The sequence below is a fragment of the Barbus barbus genome (genome assembly GCF_936440315.1).
Source record: "Barbus barbus genome assembly, chromosome: 6".
Lineage (NCBI taxonomy): Eukaryota > Metazoa > Chordata > Actinopteri > Cypriniformes > Cyprinidae > Barbus > Barbus barbus.
Genome location: NC_136734.1, coordinates 24,089,435 through 24,107,808, shown reverse-complemented (window position 1 = coordinate 24,107,808; position 18,374 = coordinate 24,089,435). Strand labels below are relative to the sequence as shown.

At 38.0% G+C, this 18,374-nt stretch overlaps 2 protein-coding genes and 1 long non-coding RNA gene across 3 annotated transcripts; 2 read left to right on the top strand and 1 right to left on the bottom strand.

The window, feature by feature from the left end:
* Positions 1-108: 108 nt before the first annotated feature.
* LOC306870870 lies at positions 109-2,420 on the bottom strand. Its single transcript, XR_013784294.1, has 4 exons — positions 2,197-2,420; positions 1,849-1,924; positions 771-861; positions 109-626 (listed from the first exon to the last, which is right to left on the bottom strand). It is a non-coding gene; the product is annotated as an uncharacterized lncRNA (long non-coding RNA).
* A 3,139-nt stretch (positions 2,421-5,559) lies between these two features.
* On the top strand, positions 5,560-10,864 carry LOC306870904 (polyubiquitin-C). The gene is made up of 2 exons (XM_079418478.1): positions 5,560-5,682; positions 8,544-10,864. Exon 2 carries the CDS (start codon positions 8,544-8,546, stop codon positions 10,833-10,835), a length of 2,292 nt encoding a protein of 763 aa, XP_079274604.1. The 5' UTR covers positions 5,560-5,682; the 3' UTR covers positions 10,836-10,864.
* A 1,281-nt stretch (positions 10,865-12,145) lies between these two features.
* Positions 12,146-18,196, top strand: LOC306871223 (P2X purinoceptor 5-like). Its single transcript, XM_079419004.1, has 12 exons — positions 12,146-12,408; positions 13,163-13,313; positions 13,667-13,738; positions 13,918-13,993; positions 14,198-14,282; positions 14,434-14,514; positions 15,892-16,033; positions 16,670-16,818; positions 17,098-17,191; positions 17,286-17,351; positions 17,461-17,546; positions 17,642-18,196. The coding sequence occupies exons 1-12, from the start codon at positions 12,275-12,277 to the stop codon at positions 17,934-17,936; spliced, it is 1,431 nt and encodes a 476-aa protein (XP_079275130.1). The 5' UTR covers positions 12,146-12,274; the 3' UTR covers positions 17,937-18,196.
* The last annotated feature ends 178 nt before the right edge of the window (positions 18,197-18,374 follow it).

Genomic DNA, 18,374 nt, shown 5'->3' with positions numbered 1-18,374 from the left:
AGAGCTTTTTTTTTTATAAATTAATTTATTATTATTATTTTTAGTTTATACCTGTTTATACCTGACACCCTCAATACAAACAGACATTAACACAATACAAACGTGTATATATCATTCAACAATCATATATGTTTATTGATACATTTCTTAAGGAAGCAATATATAATTTAGGGGGAGATAATGTTTTCATTTTAGACTAAAATAAACTATTTCAAAAAATCTGTGTATACCTGTATCTTGATTCATGAATCTTTTTGGTCCAATTTCTCAGAAAAGAAATATTTATTGTAAATGTTTATATCTGTTAAAGTGAATTTGGTCAACAATTTGGAGTACATTAGTATATACAGTTACAGTTATACAGCTAACAGACAAAAGCCACAAAACCTTAAGTTTGATTCATTGTGTACTAATATCATTAAAACTGCCTTGAAAAGAAGGAGAGTACAATTTAGTCTTAGGGTTTAATTGGCCTATAGAGACAGTGAGTCATATGTCTGTTGTTGGTTTTGACATACTTCTTATAGTTTGATGCTTCTGCATGCTTTCCTCCCAGTTCTGCCTACAGAAGTCTTCTACAGTGACACTGCTCAATGTTCCAGGGTCCAAACAGTGAGGTGCCACACCTGTAAACACATGGCAGATTTCTAACTTGCAAAACTGAGCAAACTTTTTCTTCAACAAAAGATTAATAATTTCATGGAAAACAAGGCACTGTGTCTACAAACAATTTCAGTCTTTCCATGCAGTAAACTTTCTGTTCAACTCACCCAGTCCATCAGGGTTGGAACGTGGCGTGTAGAAACTCTGGAAGAAACTCAGCAAGGAGAACTGAGATTTTGGCACAATGAAGTGGCGATTCTGTTAGGGATGGGAGAAAGGATCGATCCTCACATAAAAATATAGATTCTAAAGTGCATTTTTTTAACCACTAATTTTATTTATTAAGATAAAATGAGCTTCTAAATGGAAAAATAATAATTTTACATAAGCGAACTCAGTCAAAACCTTTGTTCAAATAGAGCTGCGTTTCCCAAAAGCATCAGAAGCATATGAAACCATTGCCACATTATTACATTACATTACAAATCATTATTACTATGTATAAAATTAATCCTAAAAAAGCATCTCGATTTCTACACAAATATGAAGCAGCAATAATAATCATTTCCTGAGCAGCAAATTATATTAGATTTAGGGTATAGGTGCACCTTTGAGGTTACTGCTCCAGTAAAGGGCTAAAATACAATTTTAGTATATTTAATTTCTGACAGTGTAAACAAAAAAAGGCCCGTGAAATGTAAAACAACAACAACAACATGGCTTTAAAATCTAATATTAAGTGAGTATAATTACTGATTATATTATTTTAATAATTTAAAAGATACTTTTAGTTTACAGGTATCGGTATCAATACCGACGATACTGGGCTTGAAAATATCGGTATCGGATCGAGAATAAAATAAGAGGTATATCGCCCAGCCTTAGATTATGTTTCTTTGTACAAATACTGCAACTGAGACACAAGAAAGCGAAACAAACAGTAGGTGGGTTACCTCGTCTAGTGGGACTTTATCTCTTATATGAAAACAATTACTTTAGCTATGAAAAGCTGACACCAACTTGTGCCAGACATTGTTGGCAACAACTGATGGCATTAACATTTAAAGACATTCTTTGCCTAACAGAATGATTTAAGGCTATTCATGTAAAATACCCCCATTTCTTCGAATGACCCAGATGACACTTTCCACTGCAAAGTATTGAGAAAGCCATCCACGTGATCACGCAATCACACGTTTTGACCATTGTACCATGACTGTGTTAATGGCTGTAGATGGTCCTTACTTGCAAATGAACACATGTAAATGTGGAGCGCTCCACTCCTCAAAACGCACCGTGTTTCACAAGACCATCACGCTCCCTGGAAAAACAAGTTATACTATAGATTATATTATAGGCTACTTGAGAACATCTGTACCTCATTGGCTAATGTATTTACCAGAGTATGCGATCAAGAGACTTTAATTAGATATACTTATTTAAGGGATAAATGTATTTATTTAAGGGACTGTTTTTTTAGTTGGGCAGCAAGATAAACACCCGTGTATTTTGTGTTTAATGACTCCTTTTTTCGATCACTCTTTTGGTTCACAACACTGTGCATGACGCAGGGAAAGATAACATATAGCCTACCTTTTGACTTTAGTTACGTACGCCATTCGTTTAGCACCTCTAACTGAATGTATGGTAAACTGGTTTCTTGTCGTCTTCAACCGAACCGGTTTAAATAGTTAAGTCACGCTCTCCTGACTGTAGAACATTCCATACTTTGTTGATAACCATCACTACTGCTTGCAAAACAGAACAACCTCTGTTGACTCGCTGGGTCACATGCTTCTGCCAGCTCATTGAAATACAAGCCTGGACAAAGTCCAGGATAAGATCAGAGCAAGAAACTTGTTTTCTTCGAAACAGGTTGAACTGTATTGCATAAATATACAGATGGTCTATGAACATAGTCACATGACTTTTCTGGGGGCCAGTGTTAAATAAATAGCAATATCAATAAAGCATCGGTTGTTATTGATTTCCAAAATGAGTTTAAACTGGTTTGTTTTCACAAAGTTCGATGTTTTATATATTATATTAACATCCTGCATTTGTATTGTCTGGTGTTAATAACAGATTAAATTACAGGCAGGAATGTATTGAACATTACAGGCAGTGTTGGGCTAGTTACTCAAAGAATGTAATATATTACTCATTACTAGTTAATCCTTTCAAAAGTAATATTTTTACTTTACTTATTACTTTATGGCAACAGTAAATAGTTACACTACTAGTTACATTACTGTTTCTTCACGCCCCACAGAAGTTGTAACTGTGTATCTTCCACATAAAATTCTTTAGAATGTTACTAATAATATATTTCTTCCTCATCATTTGACCAAAATCAACATTGGATCGCAGTCAGAAGTTATACAAACACTCAATAGTGATTGATAGTGATGTTCAAGTAGAAGTGTTGTATTAATCTCATTAATTGTCATGTGTAGCTTGAAGTAATTTTTCTGTTACCCATATATACTATTATATTTCGTTATGTATTTTATCAAATCGCATAAGTTTGTAAGAAACTGTTTAATTTTCCAAAAATATTTTTAATTATAGTAATATAATGTTCATGTTGATCAGAGGGGTGTGGGTGGGATGTAATGCCAGAGTTAAGTAAAGCCACAACTTACACAACAGTGTTCAGATCATAATTTTTCCTGACAAAATCAATATAATATTTCTATCTATATTTCTATCTGCTGAATGTAAGCTTTTCCATATTCCATGCACTGGGGACATCATGCATGTGCGAGTTGTGAAAATAAATCTAGGAATTATTTGATTGTTAGATTTTAAATCAGCAGGGTTGAGGCATCAAAAGTAACTAAGTAACTAAACTATTTTATGGATAGTAACTGTAATATTATTACTGAAATCTTATTAGTAATTAGTTACACTACTAGTTACTGCAAAAAGTAATACTAGTATTGTAACTAAATTACTAGTAATTAGTTACTGCCCAACACTGATTACAGGTGATATGCACACACTCCTGAAAGTTCAAGGGATCTGGATCTGAACAAACAGTTTGAGTTCAGTTTGATGATGTGGCAACTTATGTGACGTGTATCAGCACGGGTCAGGCAATAACAACCAGGAAATTTCTAGTGATTTCAAAATATTTATGTTATGTATTTCCTGTAATTATCTTGGAAAACTTGGAAATAATATTTGCTTTTAAGAACAAAGCAAAAATACTACAAATTACATAATCACTTTAGAAGATCAGTGAGGTAAAATAGGAATCTCAAATTTATATGAACATAAATGCTGACCAGCTCATGATATTATTAGATCACTTTCAAGTGCCAAGTGTCATTGGGTTCAGATGGAGACCCAAATGTAACAGCAGACAAGACCATGTCTATAATCCTAAAAACAAACTGATGAGACCATTTTAAAGATCACTATCTTGTCCTGGGGCCTGTTTCATTAAACAAGTTTACCAAATAAGCCAAGTTTATTTCAGTTAGACTGACTTATTGTCTGTTGATTTGGTTCAAAATAAGTGAGACTAACTGAAATAAGCCTGGTTTATTTGGTAAACTTGTTTTATGGAACAGGCCACTGGTCTTCTTAAACCTACACCTCACTGTTATATTTTCAATATAGGAGTGAAATAAGTCTAAATGTAAAATCTCCCCCACCCCCCAGTTTTCAAGAAAACTTGCTTAGTTGGGTGATCTAGATAATCTCGTAGCAGCTGTTCACGCTCACGGAAGAATGAACAGGGACCTGATTCCACAATGATACTAATCCACTAAGTGGATGACTGTCCAGATAAACAAGGCTCAAAGAGCGGTTTCACAATACAAGTCCAAGCCAGTTAATGTTTAATAATCTTGGGTAATTATTTTATGGTATTTTTTCTTTTAACAGCACACTCACAGTACTGTACATTCTGGTAAAAGAAACAAACTGCTGCTTACAACAGGCAGTAACCAGCAATACCTCAGGGAAACCTCAAAACAAATTTAAAGCTGGTTCATCTTGTTTGTAGTTTTGTTCATGCATGCTTGTCTTCTGCCACGGCAACACAGAGTTGCATGGGAAATAACATATTTCTGTACAGTATATAAAACAGAATGAAAATTCTTATAACTTTAGCATTAGACCTTTCTGTAATAACAGAGGACAGCGCCAAGACTAACAAAGTAAACTAACAAAATCCCATCATTTTTATTTATAAGTCAGGTCCTACTTTGTAACAGTGGTGAATGTCTGTTAGCTTAGCCAGAGAAAATTACCTACATTGCTGCAACAGGTAATGCAGGCAGCATGTCTGAGGCCAACTTGTTTCAAAGCAATGCCATCTGTGTCACATTGCGTTCTATATTAAGTGCGCTGGTTGACACAACTCTGTAAAGTCTAGGCTAACACACAAACAGTGTACTTCATGGAAACACAGCTACAGTGAAGCTGATTTTTGTAAACAAACCATGTTTTTGAGCAAACGCTATTTTGGGCACAACAGCCTGTCATTTCTGGGCTATAATTAAAAAAATCAAAAACAAAAACATGCAGAACTGGTCCCATAACTTTAGCAAAGGATTGTAGTTTCTGATACAATTATTAGCAAGTCTGATTTAAGAATATTAAATCCTCCAGAATATTGTACTTGTGTTATCACTGCATGGCATGGCCCTGCTCTTTGCTTAGCCCAGATTCCAAAGGTCTGAATCGCCAATAGCAAAGCGAACAAACAACACAACCAGCCAATCACTGCCTGAAGGGTGTAGCAAAGGCCAACCCATTCCAGCATATTCTGGAGAATTCCTTTTTTGATACTTTGTGATAATAATTATACATTTAAAATACATATACAAAACATATAATTCCTAAAAACATCACATACATCTTTAGTTTTAAAGCATATGTGAACGTTTTAACAAATAGGAGTTTTGACTGCGGAAGGATCTTGTCATGTGACGTACCATAAACGTCACTCCCCTGCTGAGTATAAATACAGCAGCGCTCACATCCAACAGCAGCAGAGTTTTCTACGAGAAGGAGGACGTGTACATTTTCAGAAGAAATATCATAGTCTACAAGCTTTTCTAAAAGGTAAGAAATAACATCAAATTGGTTTGATAATATTATTCAAGACTTTAAGAATAAATTCTTAATGTGTCGTTGTGTCGTATTGATTCTTGTCGGTAATTTTCAGATGTCTAGACAAACTAAGCTGTAATTCACACATATTTTAATCAAAGTTAGAAATGTAACATCACAGATTACGTTAGAAAATGGATGTGTTTGCCTGTTATTTGTGAAGTTATTATATTCGTGCTTTACGATCGGGTTAAGTTTCGTTAGATGTATATTTGCTGAATCATAGTACACTTTGAACAAAGAACCCGGATGTTACTGTAACGCCGCCATATTGCAGAAAGGGTGTATGGTGTTGCGCAGTACAGTTTTTAAATAAAACAAGGCATCTCGTAGTTCTGCTGTCGTTTATTTACTGTTTGAAAATTATTTCAGCTTTTTTTTTAGATAAAGCTGAAATACTCTTATGTCGGTTATAATAATTCGCAAGACCGTTTAGCAGGTACTTATGCGTTTTAAAGGGGTCATATGAAGTTTTTTTTTTAAAGATCATTATTTGGTGTAACAGAATATGTTGACGTTTTGTTAAAAAAAGCAAATTTTTCAAATACTGTACATGTATTGTAGGCCCTATGCCCCGTCTCTCTCAAAGTCCCTCCTTCCGACGAGCGCAGTCTGCTCTGATTGGCCAGCTGACACAGTACATAATCGCCAGCCTCCGCTTTCAAAATTATAGTAAAGAGAGACTGTAAATGTCCTCAGTTTTACCATCAGTTCAAGTACGAGAGGGGAACAGAGTCGCGTGACAGACACCGTGATGACGCTCGTATGTGGTTGCGCACAAGCCGCGATTGTGTGACGGTTTCTCCCTCTCTCACACACAAGACTGCGCGCACACACGACGCGCTAAATTCCGCATTTAAACAGTCAATAGTAAATACTTAAGCGAATAACAAAACATACAGTCGTTGATTTAGAAGCACCAGATTGTCATAGCAAAGTCAGAATTTTCTCCTCCTAGGTTCATGAAACGGTCATCCATAAAATGCGTTGCTGTTCTGTTGTAAGTAATCTTAATGATTCCTAAATGCATCTACTTTCGGAAGGTCAACTAAAGTGCGTTTGCGTTCACCTAGAAACACACAGCGGCTCCTGTCATGGCTTCATCGACACTACTGCAGTTACTGAAACCAAGTCTTTCTTTGTGTGAATATTTGGGCTGCATTATGCAAATATGTCCACATCTTGACGTCAAGATAAGGGCGTGTTTGAACGAGCAGTTTTAGGGGGGCGTGGCAGAGTCTTAACTTTAAAGAATATGGCTGCGTCCGAAATCGCATACTACTTGTGTAGGTACTACATTTGAATTCAAAAGTACTTCTCGACCGTTAAAAAAGTACGTTCTATATAGTATGAATGAGGGTAGTATGAATGGAATTCGGACGTACTACATCCGCCATGTTCATGAAGTCATCTCATCGATTTACAACGTTTAAACTTTAAGTCAGCCGTTTACTTTGATTATTTTAAACAAGTGCAATTTAACCACAATGAACAATGTTTTTCCCTGAGGTACTTGCACTTGAAAACAGCCGCGTCGCCGCTTTCCGCCATTTTTCGAATATGACGCCTCCTCTCCCGTGGCATCATGGGATAGTAAAGTGTCCATCGTATGCCTACTACAGAATTCGGGCGGAAGTAGTAGGTCATCCGGGTAATTCTCGCCTACTGTTTTTCGAATACTATGAATTCGGACATACTACTCGCCTCGCATACTGTTTTTCGCATACTATATAGTAGGGAAGTATGCGATTTTGGACGCAGCTTATCTCTGGTTTTGAGACCTTAGTCTTTGCAACTTCAGGGATCTTATCTATGCACAAACGGCTTGTAACCCTCCAAAGAGAAAGGAAACACTAGTGAGGTGCAGTTAAGTGCTTAACTTGCTAGAGCATAGTGCTATCAGCAGTGTTGGGGAAGCTACTCTGAAACTGTAGTTTGACAAGCTACAAGCTACTCGTAAGTTAAAGTAGTTAAACTACAGTCAAGCTACCCTTTTGGAAAAGTAGTTAGCTACACTACAAGTTACTATCAAAAAGTAGCTAGCTACATTGAAACTACTTTAGATTTTTTTGAACAACGTATATTATAAATAACTGAATAAGTGTCTGAGGAATGTTTTAAGTAAAATATTTAGTGTTTAAAACAATGCTTGTGATTATGATTTCAAAGAGTATTGTTTTATTACACACAACACTCAAATATCTCAGACTGTTACAAAAAGTTTAACCTTTACTTGTCGTTTCTTTGAGAGACATGAACTTGGACAAATAAGGCCATGGGTAATTAACGTTAGTTGTTTCTCCATCCTCCAAATCTGCCGCCACGTCTTGCTCCATCATGGATAATATGGGTGTGTCAACCCACTTCTGTACGTCAGTGAACCGTTAGCCGCAAGATGCGTGATTAAACAACAGGTGGCGGTAATGGCAAAATATGAGTTTGTAATCTAACAAGAAGAATATCCTTGCATCGCGCTGATTCGCGCAGGCTCGACAAAACGCAATGTAGCTTTTGCTCGCGCTACACCGCTACTTGCTGCAAAAAGTAGTTAGCTACTGGAAAAGCTACACTGTTTAAAAAGCAACTGAGCTACTGCCAAGCTACTGAAAAATGTAGTTAAGTTAGTAGCGTCGCTACTTGTAGTTAACTACTCCCCAACACTGGCTATCAGAAACAAGTCTGAATTCTTTGGAGTTTTGTGGTTTCAAAACCCTTTCTGAAACTTTTAAAGCATTCTTCTGTGATCTCTGCTTTCATTTTGCTGTAAATTAATGTGTACCAATTAGTTGATGATTTTGTTTTTTTGTTTATAGATGCAGATCTTTGTCAAAACCCTCACTGGTAAGACCATCACCCTTGAGGTTGAGCCAAGCGACAGCATTGAGAATGTCAAGGCAAAGATCCAGGATAAAGAAGGCATTCCCCCTGACCAGCAGAGGTTGATCTTTGCCGGCAAACAGCTAGAAGATGGTCGCACACTGTCTGACTACAACATCCAGAAAGAGTCCACCTTGCATCTGGTGCTGCGTCTCAGAGGAGGCATGCAGATCTTCGTCAAGACCTTGACCGGCAAGACCATAACCCTTGATGTTGAGCCAAGCGACACCATTGAGAACGTCAAGGCAAAGATCCAGGATAAAGAAGGCATTCCCCCTGACCAACAGAGGTTGATCTTTGCCGGCAAACAGCTAGAAGATGGTCGCACACTGTCTGACTACAACATCCAGAAAGAGTCCACCTTGCATCTGGTGCTGCGTCTCAGAGGAGGCATGCAGATCTTCGTCAAGACCTTGACAGGCAAGACCATCACCCTTGAGGTTGAGCCAAGCGACAGCATTGAGAACGTCAAGGCAAAGATCCAGGATAAAGAAGGCATTCCCCCTGACCAACAGAGGTTGATCTTTGCCGGCAAACAGCTAGAAGATGGTCGCACGCTGTCTGACTACAACATCCAGAAAGAGTCCACCTTGCATCTGGTGCTGCGTCTCAGGGGAGGCATGCAGATCTTCGTCAAGACCTTGACAGGCAAGACCATCACCCTTGAGGTTGAGCCAAGCGACAGCATTGAGAACGTCAAGGCAAAGATCCAGGATAAAGAAGGCATTCCCCCTGACCAACAGAGGTTGATCTTTGCCGGCAAACAGCTAGAAGATGGTCGCACACTGTCTGACTACAACATCCAGAAAGAGTCCACCTTGCATCTGGTGCTGCGTCTCAGGGGAGGCATGCAGATCTTCGTCAAGACCTTGACCGGCAAGACCATCACCCTTGAGGTTGAGCCAAGCGACAGCATTGAGAACGTCAAGGCAAAGATCCAGGATAAAGAAGGCATTCCCCCTGACCAACAGAGGTTGATCTTTGCCGGCAAACAGCTAGAAGATGGTCGCACACTGTCTGACTACAACATCCAGAAAGAGTCCACCTTGCATCTGGTGCTGCGTCTCAGGGGAGGCATGCAGATCTTCGTCAAGACCTTGACCGGCAAGACCATCACCCTTGAGGTTGAGCCAAGCGACAGCATTGAGAACGTCAAGGCAAAGATCCAGGATAAAGAAGGCATTCCCCCTGACCAACAGAGGTTGATCTTTGCCGGCAAACAGCTAGAAGATGGTCGCACACTGTCTGACTACAACATCCAGAAAGAGTCCACCTTGCATCTGGTGCTGCGTCTCAGGGGAGGCATGCAGATCTTCGTCAAGACCTTGACCGGCAAGACCATCACCCTTGAGGTTGAGCCAAGCGACAGCATTGAGAACGTCAAGGCAAAGATCCAGGATAAAGAAGGCATTCCCCCTGACCAACAGAGGTTGATCTTTGCCGGCAAACAGCTAGAAGATGGTCGCACACTGTCTGACTACAACATCCAGAAAGAGTCCACCTTGCATCTGGTGCTGCGTCTCAGGGGAGGCATGCAGATCTTCGTCAAGACCTTGACCGGCAAGACCATCACCCTTGAGGTTGAGCCAAGCGACAGCATTGAGAACGTCAAGGCAAAGATCCAGGATAAAGAAGGCATTCCCCCTGACCAACAGAGGTTGATCTTTGCCGGCAAACAGCTAGAAGATGGTCGCACACTGTCTGACTACAACATCCAGAAAGAGTCCACCTTGCATCTGGTGCTGCGTCTCAGGGGAGGCATGCAGATCTTCGTCAAGACCTTGACCGGCAAGACCATCACCCTTGAGGTTGAGCCAAGCGACAGCATTGAGAACGTCAAGGCAAAGATCCAGGATAAAGAAGGCATTCCCCCTGACCAACAGAGGTTGATCTTTGCCGGCAAACAGCTAGAAGATGGTCGCACACTGTCTGACTACAACATCCAGAAAGAGTCCACCTTGCATCTGGTGCTGCGTCTCAGGGGAGGCATGCAGATCTTCGTCAAGACCTTGACCGGCAAGACCATCACCCTTGAGGTTGAGCCAAGCGACAGCATTGAGAACGTCAAGGCAAAGATCCAGGATAAAGAAGGCATTCCCCCTGACCAACAGAGGTTGATCTTTGCCGGCAAACAGTTAGAAGATGGTCGCACGCTGTCTGACTACAACATCCAGAAAGAGTCCACCTTGCATCTGGTGCTGCGTCTCAGGGGAGGTTCAGATATTTAAACTGATCATCTCAGAAATGGACATTGAATTCCTTCAGTATCATGTTCATGCACTCACCACTTTGTTCCCTCTTTTCTCCATACTTTACTGAATCCAGTTACTTTTTTTTAAATTTTTTTTTATTACAATTTTCCACTTTTTTTTTTTTTTTTAAATGTCAAAATAAAAGCATTGCAATTTATGATTGTTTCCTTGTCTTTGTGCACTACTAATACAATATCTGGGGAAATTAAATGAGTGAAATGGCATTGTGCCTTTTTTTTTTTTTTTTTTTTTTTTTTTTTTTTTTTTAAATAAAACCAAAGCTCAGGATTATGCTGTAGCATGCAAAAGGGACCATGTAAGTCATTTTGTCATTCTAATGAAATTAAATGTGGCTCGAAGCCTGTTAAACTCTCATTTTGGATCTTGGCACTTACATAGCTTATAGGTAATTACAGGACATTTTGTTTTCAAAATTTTCATTTAAAAGCTACATGGCAGCCGCCTAATTTGGTGAGACCCTAGGGTGAAAATGGCTGTAAATCCGTTTCGGTGGAATCTGATAGGCCGGTTCAACAGCTGCTGCTATAAGTTTAAAAATGGTAAACCGGTGCCACCAAGTGTCTGTTCTTGTAACCTGGATGACATTCCAATAAAGCCTTACATGTTATGCTGCACTGTTTAGTTGTTTGTGCCTGTGCTGGTCCGGTGTTATACTGGTTGGGTTGTACTATTTTTCTAAGCCCTAAATCAATGATTTAAAAAAAGAATGGTGAAATTATACAAGTTATACAAATAATTATAGTTTTAAATGGAGATCTTGCCAGCAGTCTCTATAAGGTACTATCTAAAAATAAATCCTAATTCTGTAACGCTTGGAAAAGTCATGAAATTGCACAAGTTAAAACGCCTTGCAGCCCTGGACATAAGGCGACGGGACCCAATATTATCAAAATCATGTTTAATGCGATAACATACCGCGTTTAATTATCTAGGTTAATGTCAATTTTATACTGATTATTGTTCATTTATAATCCTCAATATCTACATACGTGATCTAAAATCAACATTAGCGGATTAACATTAAATTTAGTTTAAAAGTTTAATGTAGCTGCTATGTTGCTATGTACATTAACTAATGCTAATAAAATGGGACTCTAAAGTGTTCTCACGACTAAAAAATATGGATTTACGCTGAATAAACTACAGCTCTAGTCTGAAAGCTCCTTAGACGTTGCTTTTATTTCGTCCGTAAAACAGCTTAACCCCTTATTTACTGCTCGCATCAGCAGTTGCATCAATGATAGTAATATTGTCAAAATAAAGAAATATTTCCGGAACGAAAGGAGAAATCTGATCAATCAAAAAGCAAAAGGATTTGACACAACATTAAGGGGGAAGAACCGGCTGCGCAGAGCAGTTGACAGCTGCATCGACGCTGTCACTTACACAGGACCATGGCTCAGACCTGGGGTAACTTTTTGTTCTCTCTACTCGATTACAAGACCGAGAAATTTGTCATCGCTAAAAACAAAAAGGTCGGAGTTCTGTTCAGACTCTTTCAGCTGGGGGTGATTGGATATCTGATCGGGTAGGTGCCTTGTGCTTTCTCTAAATCAAGACGTTGAGGTGAACGAGCGGACTCTGTCAGTGTTTGGAAGATTGAATCTTCAAAACTCATATTATAATAGGTCATTTAGTGTTTGTATATATTAAAACTGGTTACTGACAAATACATTTAAACAAATCGAATGTAACCCGACAGTTAAAGCACCATGTCACGGATGTTATTTATATCAAAGGAAAGACTGAAAGCATTGCACTGTTTGACCTGCTGGTTCTCGGTTTGTAAATTTTGCATGTAGTGAAAAAGACTTTTGTTTTGATTCAGATTAGTAATCTCAATTTAGTCTATAGATGCACCAGAACCAGACAAAAACCTAATACCTTTGTATTTTTAATTTTCAAATAGTGTTTGGGGTTCTTCATGAAAGTGTAACAAGATGACCTGGATCTCATGTGCTGTGGCCAAATGCTACACACAAAAGCACCAGCCTGATTTCATAATTGCCCTTTAAAACTGTTCAGTAGTCGTCCTTTGCAAGAAATAACTAATCTAAAACTTTAATGTAATGTTATCTATAGATTATAACGTCCTTCAGGGTGTGTTGGCCATAGGACATGTGACTTACAGCATTGCTCTCTGTAGCTCACGCACAGATCCTCTTCTTTATACTCGAAATAAACAAGAAATAAGAATAAACAAGAATAGATGTCTCTTTTCACAATCTAAGTTGTTATTTCTCACACTGTTTATGTTCTTTTGCTTGTGCATCTTCTTAAAGGTGGGTTTTTCTTTGGAAGAAAGGATATCAGGAGACAGAAGAAGTCATCCAGAGTTCTGTGATCACCAAACTCAAGGGTGTAGATCTCACCAACAGCTCTCAGTATGGTCTGCAGCTATGGGGTGCAGAGGACTATGTCATTCCCCCACAAGTAAACACATTTCTTTCCTGTATATTTGCTTTGGAAGAAATATATTTGAAAACCACCTGTTAATAGTCCTTCTCATAATTTTACGCAATGGAACATCTATTTTCGATTATCTTAATATTAGTAGTGCTCTAAATTAACAGTTTTCGGCCTTTTGTTAGATGACAGATGAAGATTGTTTAGATGGAAGTTTAAAGAGTTAAAGACTGAAAAGAACCAAAAGCTTGTTGGAAGCTGAAGTGAGAACATCACATTTAACACAAATGTCAGTGTTCTTCTGATTAGTTAATTTGCTGTTTAAAATGCCTTTGCAAGAACATGTCTTTATTTTATTTATTTATTTATTTTACAAACAGGGGGACAGAGTCTTCTTTATTGTGACAAATTACGTAGTGACGCCCAACCAAAAGCTGGGTTACTGCCCTGAGGTAAGAGACAGGTTGTAGTTTTATTTTGTTATTCCCAACACAAATTATGCAACCAAAGATATGAGGAATCTGTTGAAAAGAGTAGTACTGAGCTGTATTCGTATACATGTTTTTGATCTTTGTACATTTTAAAACCACTGAGTTTATTGTATATGTTTGGTTCATTTGACTTATTTCAGAGTCCTAAAGTGCCAGATGGTTTATGTACTTATGACAATGAATGTGTGGAAGGGGAATCTGTCATAGCAGGCCATGGTAAGCACAAAACCTAAATGAAATACCAAGCCCTTTGTTCCCTTACAACTGCATGCCTGAAGTTATATAAAAGGACAACCTTTGTGAAAATGTAAGATTCTTCTCAAAAAAAGATTTTACAGTATATTGTGTTATACTATGACCCACTGGCATGTTTAAATTCCTGAGCCTTAAAGGGACTACATTTTATTGTTGTTTATTCAGGAGTGAAGTCAGGCCGCTGTATAAATGACACAGGAACGTGTGAGATTCATGCCTGGTGCCCTGTTGAGCATGGCCAGACACCATCGTAAGAAAACAGTTTTGTACCAATTTCTTTCAATCCATGTTCAACTGCAGTACATACCTCACCTTTTTGCATTATAATTCGCTCTTCATGCCTATATGAAACTATTTGAAGAAAGAAAAACATATTATTGTTGTTTCAAATGTTGTAACAGGGAGCCAATGCTGGCAAAGGCAGAAAACTTCACAATCTATGTAAAGAACTTCATCAAATTTCCAAAATTTGCCTTCTCCAAGTAAGTCAATAGAGGCATCAAGTCAGTGTGTTTATTTTATATACTGAAGGCTACAGAATAAATATTCCCACTTTCTAAAAAATCTATCTATTTTTCTACACTATATTGCCAAAAGTATTGGGTCACCCCTTTCTAATGAACATGTTTGATTACTTTAGTAATTTCTATGAGTACAAATCGTAATGTTTAAGCATATAATGATATTCTAGGGAATTGTGTGCTTCTAATTTTATAGCAATAGTTTGGACAGAACCTTCTTCTATTCTAACATGACAGTGCCTCTGTGTATAAGACACGGTTCAAAAAGACATGATTGATTCAGTCAGTGTGGAAGAACTTGACTGGTCTGCAGAAAGCCAAGTCCTGATCCCAGCTGAACACCTCTGGTGTGACTTTATATGCAGACCTTGAGCCAAAAACTCATCACCAGTTTTTGGGGTTGACCCAATACTTTTGGCAATATAGTGAATCTCTCTCTCTCTCTCTCGATCTCTATATTTATATATTTCTTCAGTTTAATATTTTGGATGTTATTTCCTTTGCAAAGCACCGTCTGAGTTTTAGGTGAAGCAATTACAAAATGCTTAAAAAACCTCTTCACCCCCACAGGATGCTGCTGTTAAAACCCTTCCTCATGAAATCTTTAGATCATATCAAGCAATTCTAGTTTGTGAGATATGGACACTAGCTGAGCGACTCAGTATCTAGTATCATACAAATATGATTTTAGTTTTTTCCCCCGTCTTTCTTGTTTGGATGTTTTTCATGCTGCATTCAAACAGGTTTGTTTCTGTGTCAGCACAGGATGTTTTGTTGTCATTTCACACTCCTGCAGAATAATACAGTTCATAGTTCACTCACAAGTGCATAGAAAGGATCATTTCTATGGCTTAAATACAGTATCATCTGGCAAGCTGCTATTTAAAAGCCAGTACAATCCTTGTAAATGAGCACGCTAAAGTTGTCATTGCAATATACCAAAAATAAAGAGAAAAAAATACTAAAATGTTATATACAAAGTTCTCTAAATCTCCCACCATGTAGTGGTGTGAAAGAGCAGACTTGCTTGCACATAATGAAGCGTTATGTTTGGATACTGATGGCGCAGCAAGGACAGCACAAGCTGCTCTGAATATCTCTCGCTTACTCATCTCTATTTATACCAGCTCAGCGGGTGGTGCATGAACTGAGACTTACTGTCTTGCTATCCTGTGCCTTGCCCGTTTCACTGACAAGAGTGACAGTTGTTCTTCTGTCCTTACTGGCATGATCTCTGCAAAGTCATCACATTGTAGATCAAGCAAATGCTATGAGCTGTTTCAGATACTGCTTCTCCTATCCGCCCCACCCCACCCCACCCCCCGCCCTCACTTGAAGATCGAACATCCTGCCTACTACCAACAGCACATATCTGAAGATGTGCAGATATGATAAGGACCATCATCCCTATTGTCCCATCTTTTTTGTGGGAGACGTGATTAACTGGACTGGATACAGTTTCCAGGATTTGGCAACAAAGGCAAGTGCTTCAAATGACACGACAAGTTAAAACAAAGTCTCCACCATTGTAAACACACTGGTGGTTGATGTTCAAGCAGCAGCTCAATGTATAATCAAAGAGAGATCATATCCTAAATTGTTCACATTAAGACAGTAATCTTTTTTAGTATATGATTTGGGGATTCTTTTAAAAAGATGCTCATGTAAATAATGTACAAAAGCTGATCCAGGCACACCAAAAAGTATTTGGGCACTTAAACCATACTTATGTGTCAATGTCTTATGTGTCTGCATATAATTAAAATATAGCAAAATATCATACAATTTGGCATTTATTTAGAAGAGAGAGAAGAAAAGAGAAAGATACACACAAGTACAATTTTTAACCAAAAAAGTGACGTGAAGCATCAGTTATGGATTGAAAATTCGACACAATTTTGCTCTATATGCCAATATTTTCAAGCAAGTGTCAGCTGGCACTGATATGAATACACTCTTGGATACAAATGCATTATTTATTTATGCTATTATGCTAAAAAAAATTGCAGTTCTGAAAAATGAATGGCCAGAACTGCAAAGGAATATCATGATGCCCTATATTTAATGCAGAGGGTAATTTTAATAGCTGATATCATTGTTTTCTATACACACACAGGGTGGTTCAATTGGAGTTGGAATTGAATGGAATTGTGATTTGGATAAAGATGAATCTCAATGTAACCCTGAATATAGCTTCACACGCTTAGATTCCTCTGAAAATTCCCAGAACTCTTCCCAGAATGCCATTTCGGGTTACAACTTCAGGTATTGTTCTGATTTATTAATTTTAGCTCATGAAACAAGGTTCTGTAAGTGATTTCAGCTGTTTTTCTAACTTTGCTAACCGCACATGATTTCTTAAAAACTAAAACATGCCAGCAAAGCTGAACCTAAAAAATGATTGACTGACAAAGAGGATTACTGAGTGGCTGAGTGGCTTTTTTTTTTAAATGGCTTAAACCTTTACTTTTTGTTTTTGTTTAAAGCATTTAGATTTGAAATAGTATCACTACATTGGCTGACATGTTTCTCTCTTTTTTCAAGATTTGCTCGATACTACAATGATGCAGAAGGTCAAACCTATCGGAATCTTTTTAAAGTGTATGGCATTCGCTTTGATATATTAGTTAACGGAAAGGTAAGAGATAAACATTTTATTGAAAATTCTTAAAGATTTCTCTCATTAGGGTTATGGTGAAAAGATAAAAATATGGTGTTTATCTGTTTTCTAGGCTGGGAGATTCAGTATTATTCCTACAGTGATCAGTATTGGCTCTGGACTTGCTTTAATGGGTGCTGTGAGTATAAGCTAGTTACAGATAGTGTCGCTAATAGTTGAAGTTTAAAAGGCACAAAACTAAATCTTTCTGAGATTCTTGTGTGATTGGTGTTCATCTCATTCCACAGGGGGTTTTTGTCTGTGACATGATTCTGCTCTACATGATGAGCAAAAGCTCCTTCTACCGAGAGACAAAATTTGAGGCAGTAACAAAGTGAGTGTCTAGTGTGTCTTGTCGACTTCTTAAAAAGCTTTACTTGGAAGATTAGAAAGATGCAGTAGATTATTATATACAATTTGCACCCACAGAAAGCAATCTGAAAAGCAGAGAGAGAGAAAGCATGAGAGACACCATGGCCATCATCGCCAAGATGGGCGGCACAAGAGAGAGGAGAAACAGGGAATAGAGATGCAGCCATTGACATCGGTGTCATGTCAGCCCAATAACAACCCAGAGAGACCGATCCAGCCCACAAGCTCAGCGCTCAAAACCCACAGTTCTGAGAGGAGGCCACAGGGCACAGTGTCATTCAGGACTCAGCACGCTACAGAAAAACAGACCATTTCTCCTATTTCCACCCTGAGAACACCACGCAACCAGTAGAGGATTTTTTTTAATGCTGAATCCCATTGGATTTACTGTGAATGTATGAAAGGAGGTATTATAGCGGGTCTATGCTCAGTCATACCAAAGAGGAATACTGCCAGTGTTGTTAATATGCTCTCCTAGGGTTTTAAATGGCAATGGAAGTTTTTGTTACAAAGGATTTGCAATAAGATAAATATAAAGTATTTAATATATTGTAAATATGGCCTTACATTAAAAATTGTCAAACAATTGTTGAATAAATGTTCAAATATTTGAAAAAAAAAAATGCTTGGGTCATTGCATTACTTTCATTTTGATAATGTTGTAAATGTGAAGAGTACAATCTTTAAAAAAAAAAAAGTAGAAGAAAAAGATCTACCATTAAAAGTGGTCAGTTTTTTTAAAGAATGCATTAAATTGATAAAATAATTATATTTCTTAATTCTAATTCCA